Source organism: Athene cunicularia, assembly GCF_003259725.1.
Source record: "Athene cunicularia isolate RWA chromosome 1 unlocalized genomic scaffold, athCun1 chr1_part2, whole genome shotgun sequence".
NCBI classification, from domain to species: Eukaryota; Metazoa; Chordata; class Aves; order Strigiformes; family Strigidae; genus Athene; species Athene cunicularia.
This window is the reverse complement of record NW_020799092.1, coordinates 50,286,277-50,310,327: the sequence shown is the minus strand read 5'-3', so window position 1 is coordinate 50,310,327 and position 24,051 is coordinate 50,286,277. Positions and strand designations below refer to the sequence as shown.

Below are 24,051 nucleotides of genomic sequence, written 5' to 3'. Positions count from 1 at the left end.
CATAATATGAAAAATATACCTGGCCACGTAAGAAAGAGCAGCAACAAGTCTCTAATCCTGGCATGGAAGAGAGGATTTTAGAAGTAAAATAATCTCTTTTTACTGTGCTTTTGTGTTAGCATACAGGTTGTGTATTTTCCCTTTGAAGTAACAGCTACGAATTTACTCCTCTCTTTCCTTTCTCTCTCAGGAGTTGCAAGCAGAAATGTAGTTGAGGAACTGGGGACTCTTACTTTTCTGGCAAGAGTAGTAATAAATTTAAGACAGAAAACAACAGTTGAAGGGCAAAAGAATTCTTAGCTAAATACCTTGTAAACCCTGATGAAAGTGGCTACTGGTGGCAGCTTTCCTAGCCCTGTCGGAGTTGCAGACATTCCAGGAACAAAAATACTAGCAGGGCTGATGTTTTCTTTACTGAGGTGTTAAATAAATGTTTTTACAACAAGCCTTTTCTGCAAGATGTTTTAAATACAAAGCATTAAAGAGAAACTTTCCACCCTCTGATTTTACAAGCACAAATTTCAATTTGTTTTCTGTGCAACTACATTTTTAATTATTCCACTTTCCAGACAAACATCAAAAAACTCATGGAGAATGATGAACTGACTATGAATGTCATTCCCACGATCAATGAATGAATGCCAGAGACAACTAAAGTGCAAAAAAGGATTTCATCCTACCAGGTGTAAATATATGCTACTGCTATGAATCACTCCAGCCTCTTCCATACAGAAAATTCATGAGCTCTCCTTGAACGTTCCTTGCTTCTGTAAATCAGACTGTAAAGTAAGACCGTAGAGTGATTTCAAAAAGAGCCTTTCAGTATTCATAAATGCAGGGGTTTGCTTTCCAAAACAAAATAGTAATAGTGTGCAAGACAGAAATAGCTTGGTTTATTTCAGCTACTTAGAGAGAGAGTTCTCCACCATTTACAGCGTGGGTTCTCCCTGTTGCATGCTTTGTTTAATTACACAAATAAGGTAAATACGTGGACAAGAAAATTTTGTTGCAGGAACAGAGATAAAACACACACAGAGATTAAAGAAGGAAACATTTGTTTATTAAAAAGGAAAAGGTTCTGGATGGCAGCACAGAATCAGACATGAGACAGATGAATGTATGCACAGCTGTTCATGTTTAAATGCAAAATATAGACATAAATATGGTTAGATCTTTGCTCTGCTCTACTGCTACAGTATTTTTATACAGTCAATTCAAAGGAATATCTGTCATAACTGAACACAAGGAGAAATTTATCAGAAACAGAGCACAGATTGCTTCTCTAAAGCCAGGATAAACAAAGCCCAGAAAAGTCTCTCAAGCTATGGTATTGCAAAATAAACTTAATGTGCAAAAGAAAACCACCTTCTGTGGATGAGAAGATTAAATGTCAGATTCAACTCCAAGTCAGATAGCTTGTTCTTCTTTTTGAATAAAACGCTGGTAATTTTCCCCTGCTATCATCACACTTACTGCTCTGTCTGAAGAAAAGCCACTACTGTGAAGCAGGAATGCACTTTAAAAGCAATACCTTACTTTTTCTATAATCTATTCAGTCTATTTCCAAAGCACACCAGAGAGGCTGATGAGATTCCCCCTCGAAATGTTTTTTAAAACATAGATACAATGAGATCATTTTGAATACTCTTAAATGCTCAGGAAAAGATGGCCAAATACTTAACGAGAGCAAAGCAAGGCTTCCAAGAGAGACAACAAGCTGGCGCAGAGGATACAGATGCTTCCCCAGGGTTGCCACTCTCTAGCTTGGAGGCCTTGATCTCATACTGGTTCTGCCATGCTAACTTCCAGCCATACTTTTCCCTGCATTGGGTAAGATACCATTTAACTGTTCAGGACATGAGTAGGTATAAAGTGCAGCTTTTGGTATTTAATGGCTCAAATACCACATCTATAAAACTAGAAATATGGAAATGTATTGTATCATGAAAGCTAATTTTTGGAAAAGGTTCTGGTGGGCTTCTCTGGAGTTCAGTTAGAAATTGTTTTAACTTATAAATAAAGCCAACATGGATTATTATAAATCTCAACTACAATGTTTATATATAATGGTTGTTTTAATATTAATTTCCTATTTACATATTCAATTATCTTGCTTCAGAACTATTTTTGTACATAGTTTTCCTGTTCTCTATTTTTTTAAGTTGCTAAAATATTACAGCATGTTTCTGTTCCACTTCTAAATCAAGTTCAGTTTTGATAGTCACAGAACATCAATTTTCAGGAATCTATTTGTTCATTGAAACAATAAATCCAACCCCTCACACTTCTCATTATTCTTACATAAAGCCCTGAAAGATATAAAAAGCACTTGCCAGATAGTAATATTTTATTCAGATTCTGAATTTCTCATGTGTTAGTCCAATAAAACTGCAAAGACCTAACTCCCCTCCTTGTTACGTGTAACATTCATTTCAAATAATCAACAAAACTGAAAGTGATGCTAAACATATTCCAGGTTACACAAGTGGAAGAAAAACTCCAAATCTATCCCTCATGTATGCCTTGGATATTATAGCCTCTCAGATAAGAAAAGTACACAACTATCCATCAGAAATCTGCATAAACACACACACACACATATATATATATATATATATATATATATATATATATATATATATTTGCTGAAATCACTCAGTCACAGCTCTTCCCATGAACGTAGGATTAGCTGATTGTACAGCACACTTACGTGTGTCCCAGATCAAATGCCGGGGAGTATTCTGCTCCTCTCTACAGGGAGAGTGGCACAACAGACCATGACAGGATGGATTCAGTTAGGATGGAGACCTGTTAGTGTACTCAGAGCTAGGGTTTCCAGCTCCTCCGCTACCTCCCAGATACAACCTTTGGAGAAATACAGGTAGAAGACATCCAGATGATGTCTTCACTAAGAGATGTCACAGTACACCATTTCAAAGCACAGCAAGTCACATTTTGTTAGATAAGTACTCAATGTGTGTGTGTGCATACACATAATGAAGTAAGTGCAGTTGTGTCACCTAGTATTTGATGCTATCATTGATGGGATTAAAAATGCCCTAGAAGACATCTAACAAAGTATTGTTACAATCATCTAACTATTTCAATTCTTTAGTTATTATTTTTTCTATAAGGAATAGTGATGGGACAGTTCAGCATTTCATTTTCTAAGCATCAACCAAAACTGGAGAGCTGTGTGACTGTGACCAGTGGTGAGCAGCTCAGCACATGCAGACCCAACAAAGTAGAGCTCACAGTGCTCTCATAGATCGCCCCACTACCCTGGCTGGCATCTTGGCTGCCCAGTGCAGTGGAAATCCACAGCAATCTCAATTAAAGGATATGGAAATCTACTGCAAATACAACCAGTGATTCTTATTTTACTGCATGGACCTTCTACCATGTCAGCATCATCAAGCCTCTAAATTCTTCAGAGCTGACCATCAGGCTCATTTTTCCTTAAATTGCCCTTGGGATGAAGAGTTAGTAAGTTGAAAGGGGGTGATTGATTTAGCCCTTTTTCTCAACAAAATCAAAATACTAACACAAGGAATTCACAAAATGCCAGAACACTCAAGTATTTTCTCTCTACACTAGAGCTGAAACTCCAAAGCAAGGAAAAAAGAAAAGATGCAAAAAAATAGAACACAATACAGTGCTGTTTTATTCAGAAGTTGACATTGGGTCATAGGGTGTGCTCTAATTACAGAAAATACATTTTAACTCAAAAATCACTGCTATTACACAATAAAAACACTTTCTTTGGTAGTGGATTTTCAGAATGATTCTGTGGCAGCAGAGTTGAGCACTTGCTAGTCCCTAACTGCAGTTTCAGGGCTGAAAAGAAAATGGTTCTTCCTGGAGATGGAGGTGGACTGCAGTTCCCCTTCTGCCAAAGCAATTGTTGAAGGACCATGATATAAAGGAGTTGCTCTGAGTTTAGTACAAGGAAGAGGAAGATTATTTCATATTTCTACATTATTTCAATGAAGGATTTACAGCACAATCCCCCAAGAAAGGTATAGGTGAATATGGGGAGATGACTGGGAAGGCCACACAGACATGGAGTTTGTACCTCTGAAGTAGGATTTGCTTCCATGGAAAATATTCCTATGACCATAACCTATTTGTGTGGCAGTTATTCCAGTATAAGTCAGTGTATATTACTGTGAAGAGGTATTAAGAACGTAGTTATTCTGCGCATAAATAAGTTAAAATGTTTTTTCCGCATTTTGTACTAAGCATTTGATACCAAGGAAAAAAAAAAAAGTGAAAGTACTCTGTTACCATTCACACAAGCATATTTATTATATAAATATTTTATAAATTACAAGATTTTAATTATAAATGTAAACATTTATAGGAAAATAACGTTTTATATTCTTATTAATGTTTACAACTAATATAAGGCACATAGTGCAAAAATACATTTCTGATGCAGAGATCACAAAATAATTACCTACATGTGTTATCTAAAAGTAGCTGCTTACACTTCTGTGGTACAGTATTGCTTTTAATTAATACATATTGCTAATACATGGCTAACTCTTTCTGAGTAAAAACAGGATATAGCTGCCATTTGATCTAAAATTGTACTGTCATGAAAAACAAATATCTGGTTTACAGAAGGTGTACAGTCAGAAAAAGGATGCATAGTTATCTGGCACATAATATATGTTATTATTAATGTATAAAATTTTATTCTGAATACCTGAGAGTTGGCCCTGAAATGCATTATCTTCATACGCATATAGCTTTACAGTTCTGAACTGTAAAGTAATACAAAACACCACATCAAAGAGCTAATCATTTTCAAATCTAGTCTTTCCTACATTTTTCTGGAAGAAATAATTTTAACTAGCAGATGCTACAACTGTATTTACAAACGCTGAAAAATTATACTGAGTCAAAATTGGGACACCAAAACCACTGTGGGACTTGATGCTGCCTCTGCCCGGAGTTTGCACGAAGGTTACTGAAAATAATGTTGAACTGGAATCTAAGAGAGACACACACTACAGACTTTACTAATATGCCATGGGCCAGTAACAAGCAGTAAGGTGTATATAGAAAGTGTTTTAGTAAATACATATTAGTACAATCATATACAAAATGCTATGGTAAACAGAATACACTGCTTTTACAGTATACTTGGATGAGAGGCAGGGATTTAAAATAAGGTTTCCAAGCAATTTGTTTCCTTTTTTTTTTTTTTTTTCCTGTAACCACAACAAAACTAAGCATAGATGTCTAACGTGCTATAGAGACTACAGAGGTTAAACCACACTTCTCAGGATTACTGCTAGCATTTGAGCACCACAAAGAATATAATGAAGGGGATGGGGAAAAAATGCTTTTACTGACAAACACACAGATCTCTAGAAACTATCTCAAGTATGTTGGTTATTTACTTTTCTGCTCCAAGTTGTTGACAGATAATTCCTAAAAGGTTTCTCAAAATTAGAAGTATTTGAAATAATTACCTGTCTTCTCTATATAGCAATACCTCTTTCTATATTTTAGTATATTTTATCAAGAAAACCAGTAGAGTATAAGTTTTACCAAATACTGTATAAAAAATTGCACTAATTAGTTGCACGTGAAGTATTACAATTATGTTACAATTTAGAGTGTTACCCATTGTAGCAACCTCAGTGAATTTTACTTGCTACTATATAGTGTGCATTGAATGAATGCCTCTCCATTAAAACATGAAGCTTTATGATTGTGATTTATGCATGTGCTAGCCCACAAACAGATAATACACCCCTGAATAAACACTGAAGAAAACAGGAATTATTAGTAGCAAGCATTATGGTGACAAGAATTACAGAGATGAAAGAATTAAAATACATATATACACAGAACCTACAATTTACACCTAAATGGCAGATGACCCTGCTTTGATGCTCTTACTACATCAGAATTCTCACTGTATTTGAAGTTGGAGACCAATAATTGTGTTAGGAATACATTTTCCACAAAAACCTCCACATCTTCCATATATTTTAGTACCATCCTGGGAATAGACAAAGAAAATAGTCAGTCAAGAAAAATGATTGAAATCATGGCTATATAAAAAGCTCCTTGTGGTCTGCACACAGTAGACATTTTGACAAATCATACCTACAAACACTAAAGCAAGAGACAGAATCAGATTAGTAAAACAGGCACAGAGATACTTTCTTCCCTGGCTTACCATTCAATGTTCTCTTAAACTGTGCATGCTTATTGTCCTTGTTCAGCTGGTCTTTTGGTGCCCCACATGAATCAAGTTGAAGGTAAGCCATCTGTAAGGATCCTCTGTAGTAGGGTATCTTTAATAAAATGCTTTTTGGGGGTATTGTTTTTATTTTTTTTTAAAGTATTATTAGGTATCTGCAAAACTTTTAATAAACCTGATTAATATACAATAGGCTCTTATAATCAGTCAGAGTAGTGTAGGCAAGCAATGTTGATCTGGATTAGATTTGGGCCAGTGTGATTAAACATAGTTTTTGCATTACATCTGGAAGACGATGAGACCTTGAGCACTATTTCTGATTCACAGCTAGCTTTCACGAGAGAGCCATTACTTGCCCCTTTGGAGCCACACTATTCCAAGACATAAGAGCAGGTAAAGGAAAGCAGCATTGACTTACGTGAGATTTGTGTATGTCAGCAGTTGCATAGTTGCCCTGAGCAATCCACCTAACTGTACTAGATAGTCTCAGACCTGTACCAGCCAAATTAATGCTGAACTGTCCCTAACAAAACAAAAAAGCAAAAGGTAAAATACAAAGCTGATAAACACAGTTCAAAACACTAAAACACTTTACATTGGCACATCTGCACATATCAGTAGGGTATATCTAGACATTAAGTACTCAAAGGTGTGTACCTAACCTGGTTTAGTTACACTGCATTATACCTCTTTTTTTGACACAGATACGAACAATTTATTCTGCAGTATCACCTGTGTATCAGCTGATCTGTAGCATTTGTCTGCAGAGTCTGAATACAGAACTAACATCAGACAATTCAAATTATTATTATATTAAATTTTCATTTACAAAAAGTATGGACTTGTAACATGCAAGAATAAGGTTGACTTTTAAAAAAAAAATCTTCCAAGAAAGTACCTGAGGCTTTTGGCAATAACATGATAGGACATACTACTATCTGGAAATTACAAACAAATCACTTAGTTTCCTGGTTTTGGCTGAGATAGAGTTAATCTTTTGTAGCTGGTACAGTGCTGTGTTTTGGATTTAGTATGAGAATAAGGTTGATAGCACACTGATGTTTTAGTTGTAGCTAAGTAGTGCTTATCCTAAGTCAAAGATTTTTTCAGTTTCCCATGTTCTGCCTGGGAGCAGGTGCACAAGAAGCTGGGAGGGAGCATGGCCAGGACAGCTGATCCAAACTCATCAAAGGGATATTCCATATCATAGGGCGTCATGCTCAGTATATAAACTGGGTGAAATAGCTGAGAGAGGCTGATTGCTGCTCAGGGACTGGCTGGGCATTGCTTAGTGGACAGGGAGCAATTGCATTGTGCATCACCTGTCTTTCTTGGGTTTTATTTATCTCTCTTTTTGTTATCTTCATTTTCATTATAATTATTATATTACATTGTTATTATTGTTATATTTTACTTCAATTAAACTGTTCTTATCTCAGCCCATAAGTTTTACTTTTTTTCCCCGATTCTCTTCCCCATCCCTCCAAGAGTTGGGGGGGAATAGTGAGTGAGTAGCTGCATTGTGCTTAGTTGCTAGCTGGGGTTAAATCATGACACTTATCATCTTATCTTCCATTTCTTTTTCACTATAACAAATAACATAATTGAACATGAATATGAGGAGTTTTTTAAAAAAATATTTCTAAATGGAATGGTTTGCAATACAAACCATTCAAAACAGTTTGTTGATTCTAAAATATGTGCCTGTGCAAATACACACTCTGAAAACTATCTTTAAAACAGAGTCAGTTCATATGAAAACAAGAAGTATATTAAAAGCAACAAACTACACTGCCTTGGTAAACCGGGGTACAGAAAGTTATTAAATTGCATTCACACAACAGTTCAATATGTTGGAAAGAATTACTACCTCCACAAAGAGCCTAATGGTCAGTTTAGCCAGCACTACAATGAGAAAACTCCCCCTCACATCCATACAATTCAGGAAAGGCCTGAATTTCTGTATTCAGACCTAGTTAAAATTGTCTAAATCTTGAGATGAAAGCTTTAGCAAAGATAACATTTCTATTACATATGGTAGCTTTTATATTTTATTACTTAATATAGTCATAATCATATATATATATATATATATATATATATTTGTGTGGATATATGTATGTGTGCATGTATAAAATACAGCATTCAGTTTCTATTCTTGTGATTCACTGAAATTCCTTCATAAAAATTCAGTCTTCTATTGTGTGGTATGGTAGATTTGTTTTGAGAGCATTTCTATATAAAGTTGCTGTGTTTATAGCACTCTCATGCTCAGGATGAACTAACATAAGCTCATATGGATAGGGTAGGTTGTTCTTCAAGTGTGCAAAAAGTGGAAGACTTGCATTTAATGAGTAAAGCATCTGGAGGAAATTAAGACAGTGTGGAATGCTTTCCACAATTAACAGGCGCAAAGTAACTTCATTCACAGTGACATCATTTTGCAAAAATAAATGAGAAGTGCTATGTACAATTATAATGACAGCTTAACAGCTGTCTGACGTGTCATGCAGCATACTCTAGGCCAGGAACAGATTTCAAGGACAGAGCGCAGGAATGGAGGCCTTTTTACTGCACTAAAAGTGTTAGTTTCAGTGCAAATCTTATAGATGGAAATGTGTCAGTGCAAAACCAAGCAATGACTTCCCAACAGAAGACTGCAAATAGATTTGTATTGTACTAAGCCCAGAGAGTTTGCAGGTTGAAGGTATTCAATACTGTAATGAACTCCAACTGTTTTCTTGATAGGGGTTAAGTCTACCTAACTTAGGCATTTCATTTGTAAATAAATTGTACCTGCCCCTGAATATATTCACCCATGTAGCCTGTCTTAAGTTTAAGCACTTAGTATAGATGGACAAAGGGTTTCACTTCCATGCAAGTCTGAACTAGTCAATCTTAACTCCCTTTATAATCAGTGAAAAGAAATACACACTTCCAGAGGACGGTTGACTTCAGCCTAAGGTGTCTAATAGGGTAGGATTAGCTCAACTGTTTTCTAGAAAATCCCATTTCTGCCAATGGACTCCAAAGGCAGCCTAGGTTGACTAGTTCAGACATATGAGTATGTTCAGACAGTATGAGCAGACCTCTAGAGTGAAAATGTTGGGTCAGAGAGGCCAATGCCTGTATAGGGCACACAGATTGGGGTTTTACTATGGACTAACTGTCATCTATTTCCATAGACTGAATCCTCATTAGCAGTTAGAGTGCATTAAGATCCTTCTTCTGGAGCTCATTGTTTGATTTAGTTTCATCTATAAGGCATCCCCTGTTCACATCTTTCAAGACTGCTCCATGATGTGAACCAACAGTAAACTGGGATAATACAGAGGTTAATTTAAAAGACACCATACAATTTAAACTAAAATGCTAAGGTAGACACACCAATTTTAAAATATACTCCTAAACAGGATTGATTTCCTCTGGTAGTCTTCAAAAATATGAAACAGAGAAAATATAAGAAAAATTCTGCAGGATTATAGAAAAGGAAAGTCACTGGAGAAGAACGAAGATTGAGTAGGGATTAGGGGAAACAAAGGATACACCACATCCCAAGGGAGGGAGAGCAATACATGAAATATGTAGAAAGCTGAATATACATACATGGACCCTAGTGAGAAAGTGTGGAGTAAATTTGAGGGAGAAACGGGGTGGGGAGATAGTGGAACAGGAGGAAAAAAAAAAAAAAAGAGAAGAAAAAAATCTTATTAATGTAGTACACAGACTAGACAGAATAGGAGATTGGTTTAGAACCTTACAGCTCTAAACTGGTCACACAGATCTTTCTTTCCCCCCCCCCTCTTACGTGCACATTTCAAAGGGGGTAAGAAATCATAAATACCTGTGGACATCTGGCAGCACTGTAGCAATCTCCAGCTGTAGCAAATGGAACTGCTCTTCCAAGTACAGTCTGAGCAAAAAGAAAATCTGTGGCTAGAAAACAGAAGATTACTCAACACCGAAACAGCTGCATTAGAAATTCAGGTGAAAACAATGCAAAAGGCATTAACATAGGGGGGGGTTCAGTTTGTTTTGGGTGGGGTTTTTTGTTTGTTTGGGGAGGTTTTTTTTGTGTGTTTCAGTTTGTTCTTTCAGAAACTACGTTTTAAATAGTCCACTTTGGTTAATGCAACATCAGTCCAATCTACACACCCAGTTTTCTTTCCGAAGTAGGAGCGGACTAGGAGGATGAATGTGCACTTGGACACAACTCCAGATGAGCTGACTGTGGGCCATCTTGCTGCCTTCAGACAGGGGCTTGAAAGCACTGAAAGATTCCCTGCCCATTTAGTATGTCTGCCAAGGTCTGAGAAGGGACTAACTACAGCATAGGAAGACTTTCCCAAGAAAAATATGCCAGGGACTAAAATGAAATGAAATAATAGGAACAAAACCTTAGAAACTGAAGCTAGCTCACATATAAAATATGAATGTGTAAGATTCATGCCACTTGACCGCTTGGGACAAACTAACAAGGGAGGTAGTGGTGATTCCTCACCTACTATTTTTTCTTTGAAATTCCCATTGAATTCCTAAAGGAAATGAGAGCTTTGTTTGCCCAAAAATGGCACAACTGGATCTATAAGTGGGTCAAAATGGTAATCTGGTAATCATGACCATGTGCAGTTTCAACAGAACACTCATGTTGGCTAATACTGCCAAAATGCTTACTTTTAATTTGCATGGAAGCTACATCAAATCGTATTTTGCTAAAAACCGTGAAGCCAGCTGCAAGGTAGTCATTTCGACAGGCACAGTCTTGCCTTCTACTTCCATTGAAAGGACATTCATAGGGATTCCGCAGCCTAGAGAATAGCAAAGATTTAGTTTCCTTTTGATAGTTCCCCATAACATCATAGTGAAAAATAATTGCATTGCACCATGCTGTATAAAAAATACTAAACAACAGTTATTGAACAAGCAGCTCAGCTATTAATCTTGGCTTAACTGAAATACTACTGTCAATTGAAGCCATTTCTACCAAAGTCATGATAGAAGATTTTTATAATCATTTAGTGCAATTAACAGAATTTCAGCGTGGAAATATCCACATTTCTGCATACGCGTTCATATGCCTGGATATTTAAAACAGAAAATCATGGAGAGAAATTCTACTCATCTGTTCTCATAAAAAGTAAGTATTATTTTATTCTTTTATTTTTGAACGAATAAATGCACTTCATAAAACTACAAAACCACTTTTGTACCTGAATCCATATACTTCAGAAAAGTTGTCTGCTTCACCTTTTACCAATGTCAAATATTCTTTGGGATTTTCTAAGTGCATGCCTGAGCAATAAATCTGGAAGATAAAATACAATCCTTTAGCATAATCTTTATTAGAAAAGTATTATTTAATATGTGCTCATAAAAACTCATATATATTAAGAGTACCTTTATCATCCTTCCCTTAACGTTAAGTAGGTATTCGCCATCCTTTCTAATCCCTTTTTTAATCTGGATATCTTTGCAGGTGGTAAGAATTTCACCTTCAAAATGAATGATTAAATCATATTAATATTTCATGACTAGAGCTTAATTTTAGGACTGACTTTTGTATAATTGTGCTCCAAATATATTTATAGCTTTTATATCAGTAACCTGGGAAAACAATAACTTCAGCTGAAAATTACAGCTGTCACTTACATTCTTCCTCATGACAGATTTTTCTGGCATCTGGTTGTAAATGTGGCAGGCACAAGTCACTGGAAAAGCCATTTTCAGTCATACATTCTACGGTTCTCTCCTTTACCCCCACTCCACAAGAGACTGAGCACTAGATGAGGATAGCCATCAAGAGTTAGTTTAGAAAGTAGTAAATAACTTACATAATTATGTCAGCAAAGTAGTCTTGGCATTTATTTATGTTTGAGGCAGCTGTCAAAATGAGCTTGCACTTCTGTACTCACTTTGGTCCACTTCCCCACTCTCCAGGTAGCAGCTTGTGAACATCCTTTGACATTACATTTATAAATGTATGGGGATGGCTCTACCGGGCATTCTTGGTACGCTACAGTTCGAAGGCCATGGACATGCTGATTTTGAACTGAATGGCTTCCAACACAGTATGCGATCCTCTGCTGGTAACCAAACTTACAGCTGGCTGAACACTAAAACAAAATCCCCAAGCACAGGCATTATTCCCTTGAAACAACCTTTCTGCAGCATTGCAATTACAGATAAGTCAACTCTGATCCTCACTTCGGCAAAAGACAGTAATCCAATGTGTGCCGCCTCAGGGCTGGTACATCAGTGTGCAGAAGTGATGGTCTACAGTAGTTAAGCATGCAAGGAGATGGGAAGACCCATGATGCCCTTTTCTCAGCTCACAGAGCTTCCAGAGCAGTTCCCTCCCAGCTGCAGTACAAACAGAGCACACATAGGTAGTGCAGATGTGCAAGGGAATTAAGGCACTGATCCATCACTTCACTGAAATCAAGGAAAAGATTTTTGTTTATTTCAGTGAGATCACCTTGGAAGAGTTTCCTGGGAACCAGCAGAGGAATGCAGTGGTAGGGGCAGCTGTGGGCTGGTGTTTGTAGGTCCCAGGAGGGCTACCAGAAGACAAATAACAGTCACTACTATAAATCATGGCTGATTGGAAGGTTCAACGTGGAGAAATTTTAGGCACCCGTGTTCAGATGAAAATATACTTTTTTGTTTGTTTTGCTTTGCACAAATAATGTATGTTTTACAGCAATATAACATTCTTAAAAATATAGCTATATAAAAGATGTGCAAGCAGTATAATTAGTTTACCTGTGACAGTTCTCCTGTAAGCACAACATATTTAGAGGGAGATATCCTGCAGTTTTTGGTTGATGGAGGTTTTGTGGCAGGATCACAGAAGCTTTCATCCACTTGGAGCTGGTTTTCATCCACACATTTAACGTTCCTGTATATTTCCTCTCTTCTATATGATGACAAGCACTGAGTGCGAGAAAAACAGTCCCAGTTTTTGTACTTAAACTAGCCATTTACAGAACAAAGTTATTTGCCATTTTTATTTGCCACTTGCCACACACCAGTAAAACCCAGACAGCAACGCCTTTTATGACATCTGTTATCAGTGTTGGACTGAATTTCTCACTGATTCAAAATCCTTTACTTTGTTTTCGAAGTTCAGGTACCTCCAATCAGCTAAAAAGCCAATAGTGTATAATGACATGACATCCTAATTGTTGGGTGAGACTGAGGAGAAATAGGAAAGAAATAATTTGGTCTTGAAAACAAATCAAAAAGAATCCCTGGAAGTACATATGTGATATTACACTGATAGAAACCAAAAGAAAACAAAACTGCCTGTTAATGAAGCCAGTGACAACTTTGGGCAGCAGTATCTGTTGAGCCTGTGCCTTTGCCCTCAGTGTCCTCAGATCTCCCCCTGTGGCAGGTTGGTGAGATGGAAAGCCATTGCAGTTTTGCTGCTATCCGAATCCAGAAAAGTGGAAGTACAGGCCAAGTAATACATGTCAGCAGTACGTCCCCAGCTATGGGTGCTTGCACTAATCTGTTTGAACTTGCTGTGCTAAAGAAGGAAGGCTCAAATATACAAAATCCAGTCTCAGCAGAAGCAATAATCAGGAACACCACAGTCAGTAGAACCTAATGTAATAGTAATTTGGACCCGACAACAGTCAATTTGAAGACTCAGCAAGGTCTGATACACAGATCGTCTATTGTTCAAATCTTATTATTATTGTCTCAAAGAGGCAACTTGAAGTACAAAAACCAGATGCTGTACAGTAAAACAGCTCTGCTGGAGGAAACCTCTAACTTTATCAAGTCAGGTCTTGAAAATCTCGAAGGATGGAGACTGCACAAATTCTCTGTGCAGCACATTCAACTGCCTGAATTGTCCTCAAGGAGAAAAAGTTTTTCATAACATCCAATTTGAACCTCTCTGTTTTCACTTTACTCCCATTGCCTCTTGTCTTCCTACCATGTGACATCGTGCAGAACCTGTCTCCATCCTCTTGGAAACTTCCTTGCTGTGGACTTGTATCAGGATATAGGAACGTGGATATAGTTGGCTCATGTAATTTACAGAAACACCTGATCTTTTATTGGCATGGAGCAATCAGAATATTAGGCACATAAGGAATAACGCAGTCATGCAATAAGGGGGGCAGGCAGAAGAATCCTTTTCACTATGCTTTATATATTAGCCTTGTAGATATTCTTCTCTTTAGTATGAAAGTGCATGTTTGGCAGGAGAATGCTGGCTGCTGCTATCAGCCAGCCTCCCATCTGCAAGCTGGAGAAATGCTAGATCTGGAAATTTTTCTGCTATGCTGTGACTGGTGAGGTGAGGAAATGACACACAAGCACTCAGAGCTGAGACAGCTGGGCAAAATATTGTGAGTTTGCTGCACCAGAAGTGAAATACAGATGGATAAACACTTGAACTACTATTAATACTAGATGTACAAGGCTATATATGAATCTGGTGAGAGAAAGAATCTGAACACAGGAATTTCAAACAGCAATAACCATGTGGAAGTCGTCATGAGCCAACCAGAAGATGTAGTGAAACACAATGTATTTGTAGCAGAGAGCTCTGAGTACCCAGCTGGAATATATAAATATTTGATAGGAAAGGAAAATTCACCCTCATTCTCTGAAAGTGTATATTTGTGCTAAGAGAACATTATGAGTCACATCCACTAATTCCTGATTTTAACAGATTCATAGGAGAAGAGAACACTTTGAAGAAACATACATTGTCAGCTTTTCCTCCAGATAGCTTAATAAAGGAATATGTGTGTGAACTGTATGAATATAATTCAGGTTTTGCAGAGCACCAACAAATGATTTATACATTAACACTAGTCACTTCTACAGCATTGTGTCTATGAGACTTTTGAGTCTTCATATTCTCAGGGTGTTTGCCCTGAGAAATTTAACAGTGCAGATTATAAAGTTGCCACAAACTGGCTTTTTGTTTAATGTTATAGTAAGAGACAGGCTCTTACGTACACCATTTCAGGTATTGTACAGAAATTTTTGTTTTTTCCCTCCCTCTCACTTCATATATGTTTGTATGTTTCCGTACGTGGATACAAAAGTTGTTAAATTTTTAGCATATAGAAAATAGTCATCACATCTTTAAAAATGACAGTTCCCTCCTGAAGGTATATTTAGAATTTCTTAACACTAATATGAAATTAATATTTGGTAGGAGAATGCTGAGCTTTATTTCGCGTCTTATATTTTCTGGTAAGTCTTCCATACAGATCTTGAAAACACTGTTGTCCAAAGGTTCTGCCTCTGAGGTTTTTACTTCCAGCTAACATTTCATTTGTATTTCTATTCTTATAAAATGGTTTTTTGAAAATTATTATCTCATAATGAGGTTTTATTAAACATTTTATGCACTATGTAAAGAACTTTGCATTCAAATTACACAGTTCTATCAACAGGGACCTGCTTAGAGCTCCACCAGCACTTTTGGCTACAGCGGTAGACAAGCAAATCCTGTATAAAAAGAGTAAAAAAAGCCTTTAACACTTTTTTGTCACTTTTTAGTTTTGCAAGTTTGACCTTCAAAATATCCAGCATGGTCACTTGTTATTCTGCAACATAACAACTATTAAAAATGTATCCAAATGTGAAAAAAAAACCAACTTTGGACATCACTCAGTCACTTCATACAAGTTCAAAGCCTTACTTACATCTTCCCGTTCATCTGCCAGCCACTGGTACTGCTTGCAGGCAGGCAGCCAGCAATGCCTCTTGCTAGCAGGCTGGGTATCACGATTACACATTGCTTCACTCACTCGACCCTGGCCCTTCAGCTGACAGTAGATGTCCCTTTGCTGAATTCCCACTCCACAGGATCCAGAACACTAAAATTGATCAAAATTAGTTATGTGTGAAATGAGACAGTCCCCAGAAGGTTGTACAGTTGCCATTATTACAAGTTCCTAGGATATTATTTAAAATATACTTCACAGCCCCTATAACAGTAGTGTTTCGTTGCACCTGAAGAAATTTATGTTGAATACGTAAAACTACAATTAAAATAAAATTTTGTAAGACATACAGAAAATATATGCATCCAAGTTATCCAGACAGATCTTTTTGCTTAATTCACAGTATAAACAATCACTATAGACATACACAAAGCAAAAGTTTACATTTTTGCAAGATCAAACCATTTAAGTTCTGAGTTTACATCATTCCTTTATTAGACACCAAGAGACCTGTCTGTTGTTTTACAATGCAAATAATAGAATGAAAGAAAAAAAATCTCAGTATTCCAGGTTAGAAAAATCTTGCAAATGGTGCAGTATTTCAAGGATACTTTCTTTTGCAGGTAGTACTAAGGATTTTGAATCATGAGGAGCTTAACAAAGGTTCAAATGCTTCCTGCCACATGCCTCTTTTCCTCCTTCCTGGCCAAAGGTATTTCACTACAACACTAAATCTTGCTGAGATAGACAGTCCCCCTTTACCCCAGTCAGAAGCATGACTAAGTCCCAAGCCTACCGAAGAGACTCAAGCCTAATCACAAAGTAGATACTGCCCTGCCAACTGTGGCCAAGCTGTGAAGAGTGGTAACATGTCTTTATCAATGTGGGGAATTATATCTTGAAAAAGGTAGTGAAATGCAAAATATTGCCACGTGCTCAGTTACACACAATTTCACTACAAGGTGAGAGACATTTTACCACACCAAGCCAGCGAAAAGGCCAGTATTGTGCCCACAAGCCGTTTTCTTGTCCTTATCCCACAAACGTGGCTTTATTCCAATATTCAGACTATCATAGCAATTACAGTGGTGCTACTGAATTTGTCACTGAAGGTAGGAAGTAAACTTAAAAAATTTACTGTTATTTTGAATTTACAAGGTAAGCTGAGGAAAGTCATAAGTACTTATCCAGTCTAGGGTTTAGATTACCAAATACTTTTCAGATTTTGTGGATATTTACTTTTAATTACTCTTAAAAAAAAATATAATTAACTACTTGCTTATTTGTAGATTTCATTTTGATGTGCATCTAGAAAAACTTCCTCACAATTATTTCCATTGAAGTAGCATGTCATAAATATGATCTTGCCTTGTACTCTTATAGGGAACATAATTACAGCAGATTTTACATACCTCTTTCCATCTGCTGGCCTTCCAAGCAGGACATCTTCCAGCTCTACATATTTTGTATGTCCGTGGTTTTTTCAAATGTCTGCAGTTGCCTTCTTCTATTTTAGCTTGGAAGCTATTAAAACAATGCACATCACGAAACTTCAAACCTTTCCCACAGGAAACGGAACACTGAAAAGAGAAGTGTATTTCATTATTTTACTAAAAACCTCAAAGTAATAAGAAAAACAGAAGCTGTGGCCTCTCCTAAACTGGACTCTATGATTATAGGAGTAAGTTTCGGTATTATGACACAACATCTACTGCACATATCTGAATTTCCTCTGTAAGCTCTCTCATACTGAGATTACTGATCAGATGCCAAACATCTCTCAGGTCTTGTTCATTCACTGATGTTGTCATTGACAAATACCTAACCTCAGACATCCATATCCATGCAGGAGGCAGCTTGATATTATGATCTCACAAGAACATGCTCTATCAGCCTTCTGTTTACAGGACATACGTTGCTACTTTCATGTAAGCATGATGCTTATCATAAGCATTAAAGGAAGGAAAATGCAAAATCAAAAGTATGCATGTTTCCAGCTATTAGGCTATGAAGTTATGTTTGTTCTGCCACCTCCCTTCCATGAGCTTTGGGAATCTTGCTCTATGTCACAAAGAGGCAAGAGAAAAGGTATTAAGTAGACACTATAGGTTATGGTGCAGACCTTGGATGCGATGCACAGCCTTGCCCTGCCATTCTCTTTCCTCCATAGAGTTGCTATGATATAAACAACTGCTCAAGGGCCTCCTTCTCTCCAACATAAAACCAATGGGGCTGCAGATATGTTTTGTGAAACCCACCCTGGCAATACACACTAGCCATGATTAGACTGTGTCTGACAGATCAGTCTCTTCTGGACAAAGGGCAAGTCCTCTGCTAAATTGCTGGACTGCTCTAAGACTTTAGTGAGGTTTGAATTTAATTATTCAAATTAGAGCTGTCCTATTCACCTACAGAGCAGAGCTGCAGGTCCTAGGGAACTTTCACTCAAACATGGAACACCTGAAGCACTTCCAAATTAGGTGGCTACTCAGCTGACTTATCTTGGACCATGAACATTGTGAATGAAAACACTTAAGTTTTTTTTTTTTTTTTTTTTTTTTTTTTTTAAATCTTATAATTAGTTTCCCTATTTTACATTCTATCAAAACATTTTGATCAATGGAGACAATTTCTTTTCTGTCTGGAAAGAGAACATGCTTAATTTGTTCTAGAATTTCCTCCGTACTTTTATTTTATGCTTGGACAAACATTCCCTACACAATCATATTCAAATCAAAATTTAATTTCTAAGTGGATGTGAAAAAAAGGATTTAAATATAGACTTTCTTCAAAAGCATCAAAGATATTTCTCTTCCTTTTATTTCATATTGTCGTCTATGTCACTAGCATTACACACTAACATAACCAAGCACTGTTAAATACATATACGTTCTATTTTCAGGAAGTGAAATTCAGATCATACAGCTTTTGTACAAAACCTGGCAAATATTTGCCCAAGAACAACAGGTAGAGAAAAGTTTTTAAAATATAGAACAAGCAACTATAGTAAATTAATCTGCTAGGTAGGAAACATTTAACAACAACTATACTTTGTTAAACAGTCTCACCTGACTCACTTGTCCTCAATACCACAAGGTTTCCTGTGTCCTTAAGCATTTATATGTGTAATTGTCATGGTTTAACCCCAGCTAGCAACTAAGCACCACCCAGCTTCTCACTCACTCCCCTCCACACTCAAATGAGGGAGAGAATCGGAAAAGTGAGAAAACTCATGGGCTGAGATAAAAGCCACCCACAGAAAAAAAAGCAAAACAAAGAATTCATTCACCACTTCCCATGGACAGGCAGGTGTTCACCCATCTCCAGGAAAGCAGGGCTTCGGCACATGTAACGGTTGCTTGGGAAGACAAACGCCATCACTCCAAACATCCCCCCCCTTTCTTCTTTCAGCTTTACACGCTGAGCCTGACGCCATACGGTATGGAATATCCCTTTGGTCAGTTGGGGTCAGCTGTCCCGGCTGTGTCCCCTCCCAACTCCTTGTGCACCCCCAGCCTACTCACTGGTGGGGTGAGAGGCAGAAAAGGCCTTGGCTCTGTCCAAGCGCTGCTCAGCAATAACGAAAACATCCCTGAATTATCAACACTGTTTTCAGCACAAATCCAAAACATATCCCTGTACTAATTTCTATGAAAAAAATCTCCAAATCTACCCTAGCCAAAACCAGCAGAGTATCAAGGATTTAATTGAAACTGCCAATGTGTTTAAAATTAAATCTTTGCAGAATGAAGAAATAAATTTATTATCACTCAATATAATAAATAGGATGTTTCTTTTATGCAACTGTATTTGCAAAAAGGTAAGAGTACTGATTTGGCAACAACCTGCCTTTTAAGGAATAATGTAGGTCAGAAAACTTAAAACACTGGAAACCATATCACTATAAAAGCTCTTCAGGAAACTTGACTCTGAAGCCAGATGATTTAGTTAATGATAGCATGTATGCATGAAAACTAAAATATTGATACTATCTTGATAATTGGTTCTACTCTCCCTTAAAGCTTTTTTTTCAGGAATTTCAGTCATAAAATGTAGACCTAAGATTCTTCCTTTTTATTCTTCAGTAGTATATAAGTGAAGTGCTGCACGGAGTTACTTAACCTCCTCCTGTGATGACTTAGAAAAGCACCACATGCCCCTCCTACCTCAGTGGATTCTCCCCTGTGAAGCATGAATGAGGCTGCAGAGGGCTATGTCAGGCAGAGCCCGTCTAGTCCTCGTGGGCATGGTGCTCCAGGCTGAGAGCTGCAGCCAAAGGTGGTGTCCTAAAAAGTCTCCACTTCAGGTGAGGCTACTGTAGAATAATTTCACAGCACAGAATAGTCTCACTCTTTAAATTCTCATTGCGTTCACCATTACACTTTTCAGCATATATACATAATTGTTTATACAGCTTATGCAGATATCTTTTATTCAAAAATAAGAGATTTATTGTACAGAGCTAATGGCTGCTAGTAACAAAAGAATATGTAAAAATATCTCTCACCCTGCATCTCAGTCTTCTAAAGATCTTCTAATAATCTCTCTACCCACTAGATATATTACATGTTTACTTCTACACAGGTTAGAATTGGGTCAGGGGTGTTTTTTCTTTTTTTTTTTCTTTTTTTATTCATTGGTCCAAGCTTAACTGAGTTACACCTCTTTTATATTTAAATGGCCTAATTTAATCTTTATATTTGTGCTATTCTTTCTTCTAAAGAAAGAAATTGAAGATTTGTGTGTTAAGTTAGCCTATTATAAGACACTAATAGAGTAATGCCTGTATAAAGAGATTATTTGCAGTTCTCTTTCAATGAAGATGTTCTACTAATTCTCTAATTAGAGTAGGAATGATACAGGAATTAAGAAAATGCACATCATATTAGATAGGAAGCTGAAGAGGGAGTTAAGAAAGGAAAATACCAGTTCGGATGTTAATACAGAGGCTTTATAAAGTTATTTCAACTACTAAAACTTTCTTTCACTCAAATACTGTTTAGCTTTGATGACTCAAGCTAGCTGAAACCTATTGTTATTTTAGTGTTAAATGCAGAAACACAAATGAACAATACTTAAAATCTGTAGGTAGAAATTATTTTCAACTATTTTAAGAATATTTTTGTCTTCCAAAAAAAGTAATTTAATTATAAGGAATATAATTTAAATTCCCAGTAATGTAATGTAGGATAAATCATCATTTTTTTCTTTCTTGCTGTAACAGGCAATAAGATACAGAATTATGCCAATTTATGCCAAGAAAATATTTAAATAACTTTTTCCAAGGAGTGTTTTCACTCCATGTTAATTTAATATTAGCTTTAACAACTTAAAAAAGATGTTTAATAGATTTGAATTATGTTGAAAACTAAATGCATTAAATCCTTATAAAATTTAAGTTTTCCATAAATACCAAAATAGCATTTCTGTTACAGATTTGCTCTTATTCTTTCACATATTAATCAAGCTACAGATCCGATCTTGTGTTTCCATATATCCAAACCTCCTGTTGAATAGATCTTACACTATGAAAAGAAACTTGACGGTGCAAGAGATAATTCAGTAGTATCCTAATATTACAGGTTTCAACTTGAAGCTTTTAAAGTTGTTGGGAATTCTTTGTTCTTGTTTTGTGGTTTGTTTAGTTTTTTGTTTTTTGGATTTTTTTTACTTAAGTTATGAAAGAAAACTGAAATTTAATTCTTTAGGTCAATGTGTATTTATTGTTTCACTGAAGGAATGAAAGATCCTGCTACTTTTAAAAGCTAAAAAAACCCCAGACATAAAGCAGCTGTAAACAGCTGCTTAAATACAATTGCCCAAACTTAAAAACAAGTACTTTGACAAACGAAGAAGTACCTCCAAGCAATTTTGCTTGAATTGGGCACTTGGGGTATGACGTCTCCTGGATTTGTGTGGAACAGCTCCTGCCAACTTCAGCGTGGTTCCAAGGGACTAAATTCGTAAATCTGCTGGAGTAAGCATCTCCCACCCATATCAGTGTGAGGAAGAGAAACCTAAATATCTCTAAGGATAAGATCATTTACAAGTTCAATAGGAACTTAATAAAACTTAGGTAACTAATTTGAGGATTGTTATTCTTAAAGCCTCGCAGACATATCAGTTACAGAAGCCCCTAGGCTGCCCTGAGCCACAGACAAAGTCCTTAAACAGTTCACTGGTGCTGAATAGTCTAATTCTACAAGCATGCACAAGCCTTTTAACAGACTGACCAGATAGCACTTCACATGCCTATAAGGACAATCAGCATCCTGAAAACTGATTTTCCTCTATTTCCACTAACAAGTTAAAAAAAAGAAAGCAATTGCTCTAAGAGTGCACTGAGCACACAGCAGGTGAATGAAGCACATTACAAAACACAGCAATAGATGACATTTACTGCAACCAAAGAAATGTTCCTATTTTTTTTTTCTTTAACACATGAAAAAGCTAATTCACTCACCCTGGATGTAGATGATCCAGGATCATCAAGAGAATGTTCAAGAGGGTATATTACTCTGTAGGTACAGTATTCTCATGAAATTGGACATATACTGGCTTCATCCCTTAGAAAATATATAAAAATATTTTTTAAAGGGATCATTTGCTCCCAGAATGTCTTGGCATCTGATGCAGGCAGGCTCAGTTGTGTTCTTTACTGGATAGTGACCCACTTTAGCAAAAGAAATGAGGATGACTACCGTCGAATACAGCTTCTCATTGGAGACTCCTGACAAGTAGATGAGGGTTGCCTGTCCCCCAGCACAGAGAATGAATACCAAAGAAAGAAAACCAAGTCTCTCAAATGCTGAATCAAAAGTTTTAATCAATATAAAGTGGTGGATGCCTCAACTCTTCCATAAGGGCAGAGCATAGCTCCTGCTCAGTTCTTTGAATAAAAAATATAGGTTGCATAGAAGATCCCAGACTGGGACTTCCAAGTGACTAAAGGCATCTAAATACAGCTTACAGAGAGGGGTCTTGCATCAACCTCTACCCCCACCATCTTTTTTTTTTTCTTAGAGAGCTGCATATTGCACACACTGACCTATTAGAACTGCCTGACTAGCTTCCTTTCAGCTTTGTATCATCAGTAAGAAACATAAAATTCTCACTTGTACAGGAGCAAGGCCTTGTTCTGTGCTCTGGAAACTGCTCATGTCCTTTTAGTGCACCTAGCCTATAGCACATTTCTTATGAGGCTGAATTTTGCACTTCATAAGCCTGCGTTGCTTCTTGGAGCTCCTAACATGTTATTACACACTATCTGTGGAATATGGTCCTCTCACTGCTAGGTGCCCACTCTGTTCTGTGAGATGCTCTGGTAGTGACCTTTCCAAAGCTTAACTCTCATCACTGGTGACAGTACAACCCCACTTAACTCTCTTGCTGCATGACCTCCTTCCATTCGAAGTTGAACATGGACAAGAACAATGTAGTCCTTATGGCTCAATACATCTATAATGTAGATTCACTTGTATGACATTCCATACAATTGGAGGCTTATGGAGTGTACATTTTCCATTTATTTCCTGCAGATTGCATGTGTAAAAAAAAAAAAATATCCATAAGAACTTTAAATCTACAAAAAAAAAAAATTCTTTAAAAAATGCAAGTTGAAAAAACCATCCTGTAACCATTTTACACAGAAATTCTAGCATTTATCTCAATGTTAGCTAAAGTAATATTTCCCATATGTCAGGTTCTTTTAAAAACCTAAAACTACAGTAAAAAGCTGGACTTGATTACTATTGTTCAAAGTCATTCCATAACACTGGTAACTAGGATTCATCTGTTTGGGGTTTTTTTATAGTAATAAAGCTCTGCAAGGATAAGCCTGACAGAACTCTTGGTGTTTTCTGTGGCACAGATGGACTCTCAGACAGGCATGTCACCATCAGTTCCTACCCAATTAAGGCCATTTCGGCAGCTGACATGCAGAGTTTCACTAAAAGCTTTTTGATTTTTTTTCCTATTGTTCACTGAAAAGTTGAAGGCCTTTGATTATTAGCTGGATTTTGTTCTAAATTTTCTTAACCTTTTCTTTCAAGGGAGTGTTTTGTGTAGCTTAGTTGGTAGCTTTGGATACTGAAAAACAGAGCGGTAAATGGAAAGCATCTAACAGTTTCT

The 24,051-nt window shown here is 36.8% G+C and overlaps 1 protein-coding gene across 5 annotated transcripts in view; it reads right to left on the bottom strand.

Moving 5' to 3' along the window:
* Nucleotides 1–4,301: 4,301 nt before the first annotated feature.
* ADAMTS20 (ADAM metallopeptidase with thrombospondin type 1 motif 20) overlaps nucleotides 4,302–24,051 on the bottom strand; it is a 97,332-nt gene continuing 77,582 nt past the window's right edge. Inside the window, exons 28-38 of one of the 5 annotated variants that reach the window (XM_026868133.1) lie at nucleotides 17,334–17,501; nucleotides 15,901–16,074; nucleotides 12,986–13,156; nucleotides 12,136–12,336; nucleotides 11,867–12,002; nucleotides 11,621–11,703; nucleotides 11,434–11,528; nucleotides 10,898–11,031; nucleotides 10,068–10,159; nucleotides 6,642–6,746; nucleotides 4,302–6,019 (exon numbers count right to left, since the gene is read on the bottom strand). In XM_026868133.1, the coding sequence (XP_026723934.1) occupies nucleotides 5,930–6,019; nucleotides 6,642–6,746; nucleotides 10,068–10,159; nucleotides 10,898–11,031; nucleotides 11,434–11,528; nucleotides 11,621–11,703; nucleotides 11,867–12,002; nucleotides 12,136–12,336; nucleotides 12,986–13,156; nucleotides 15,901–16,074; nucleotides 17,334–17,501 (1,449 nt within the window). In that variant the 3' untranslated portion in view covers nucleotides 4,302–5,929. Of the gene's footprint in view, nucleotides 6,747–10,067; nucleotides 10,160–10,897; nucleotides 11,032–11,433; nucleotides 11,529–11,620; nucleotides 11,716–11,866; nucleotides 12,003–12,135; nucleotides 12,337–12,985; nucleotides 13,157–15,900; nucleotides 16,075–17,333; nucleotides 17,502–24,051 lie in introns of all 5 variants that reach the window. The other 4 variants (XM_026868134.1, XR_003400378.1, XM_026868132.1 and 1 more) reach the window with 4 other exon arrangements.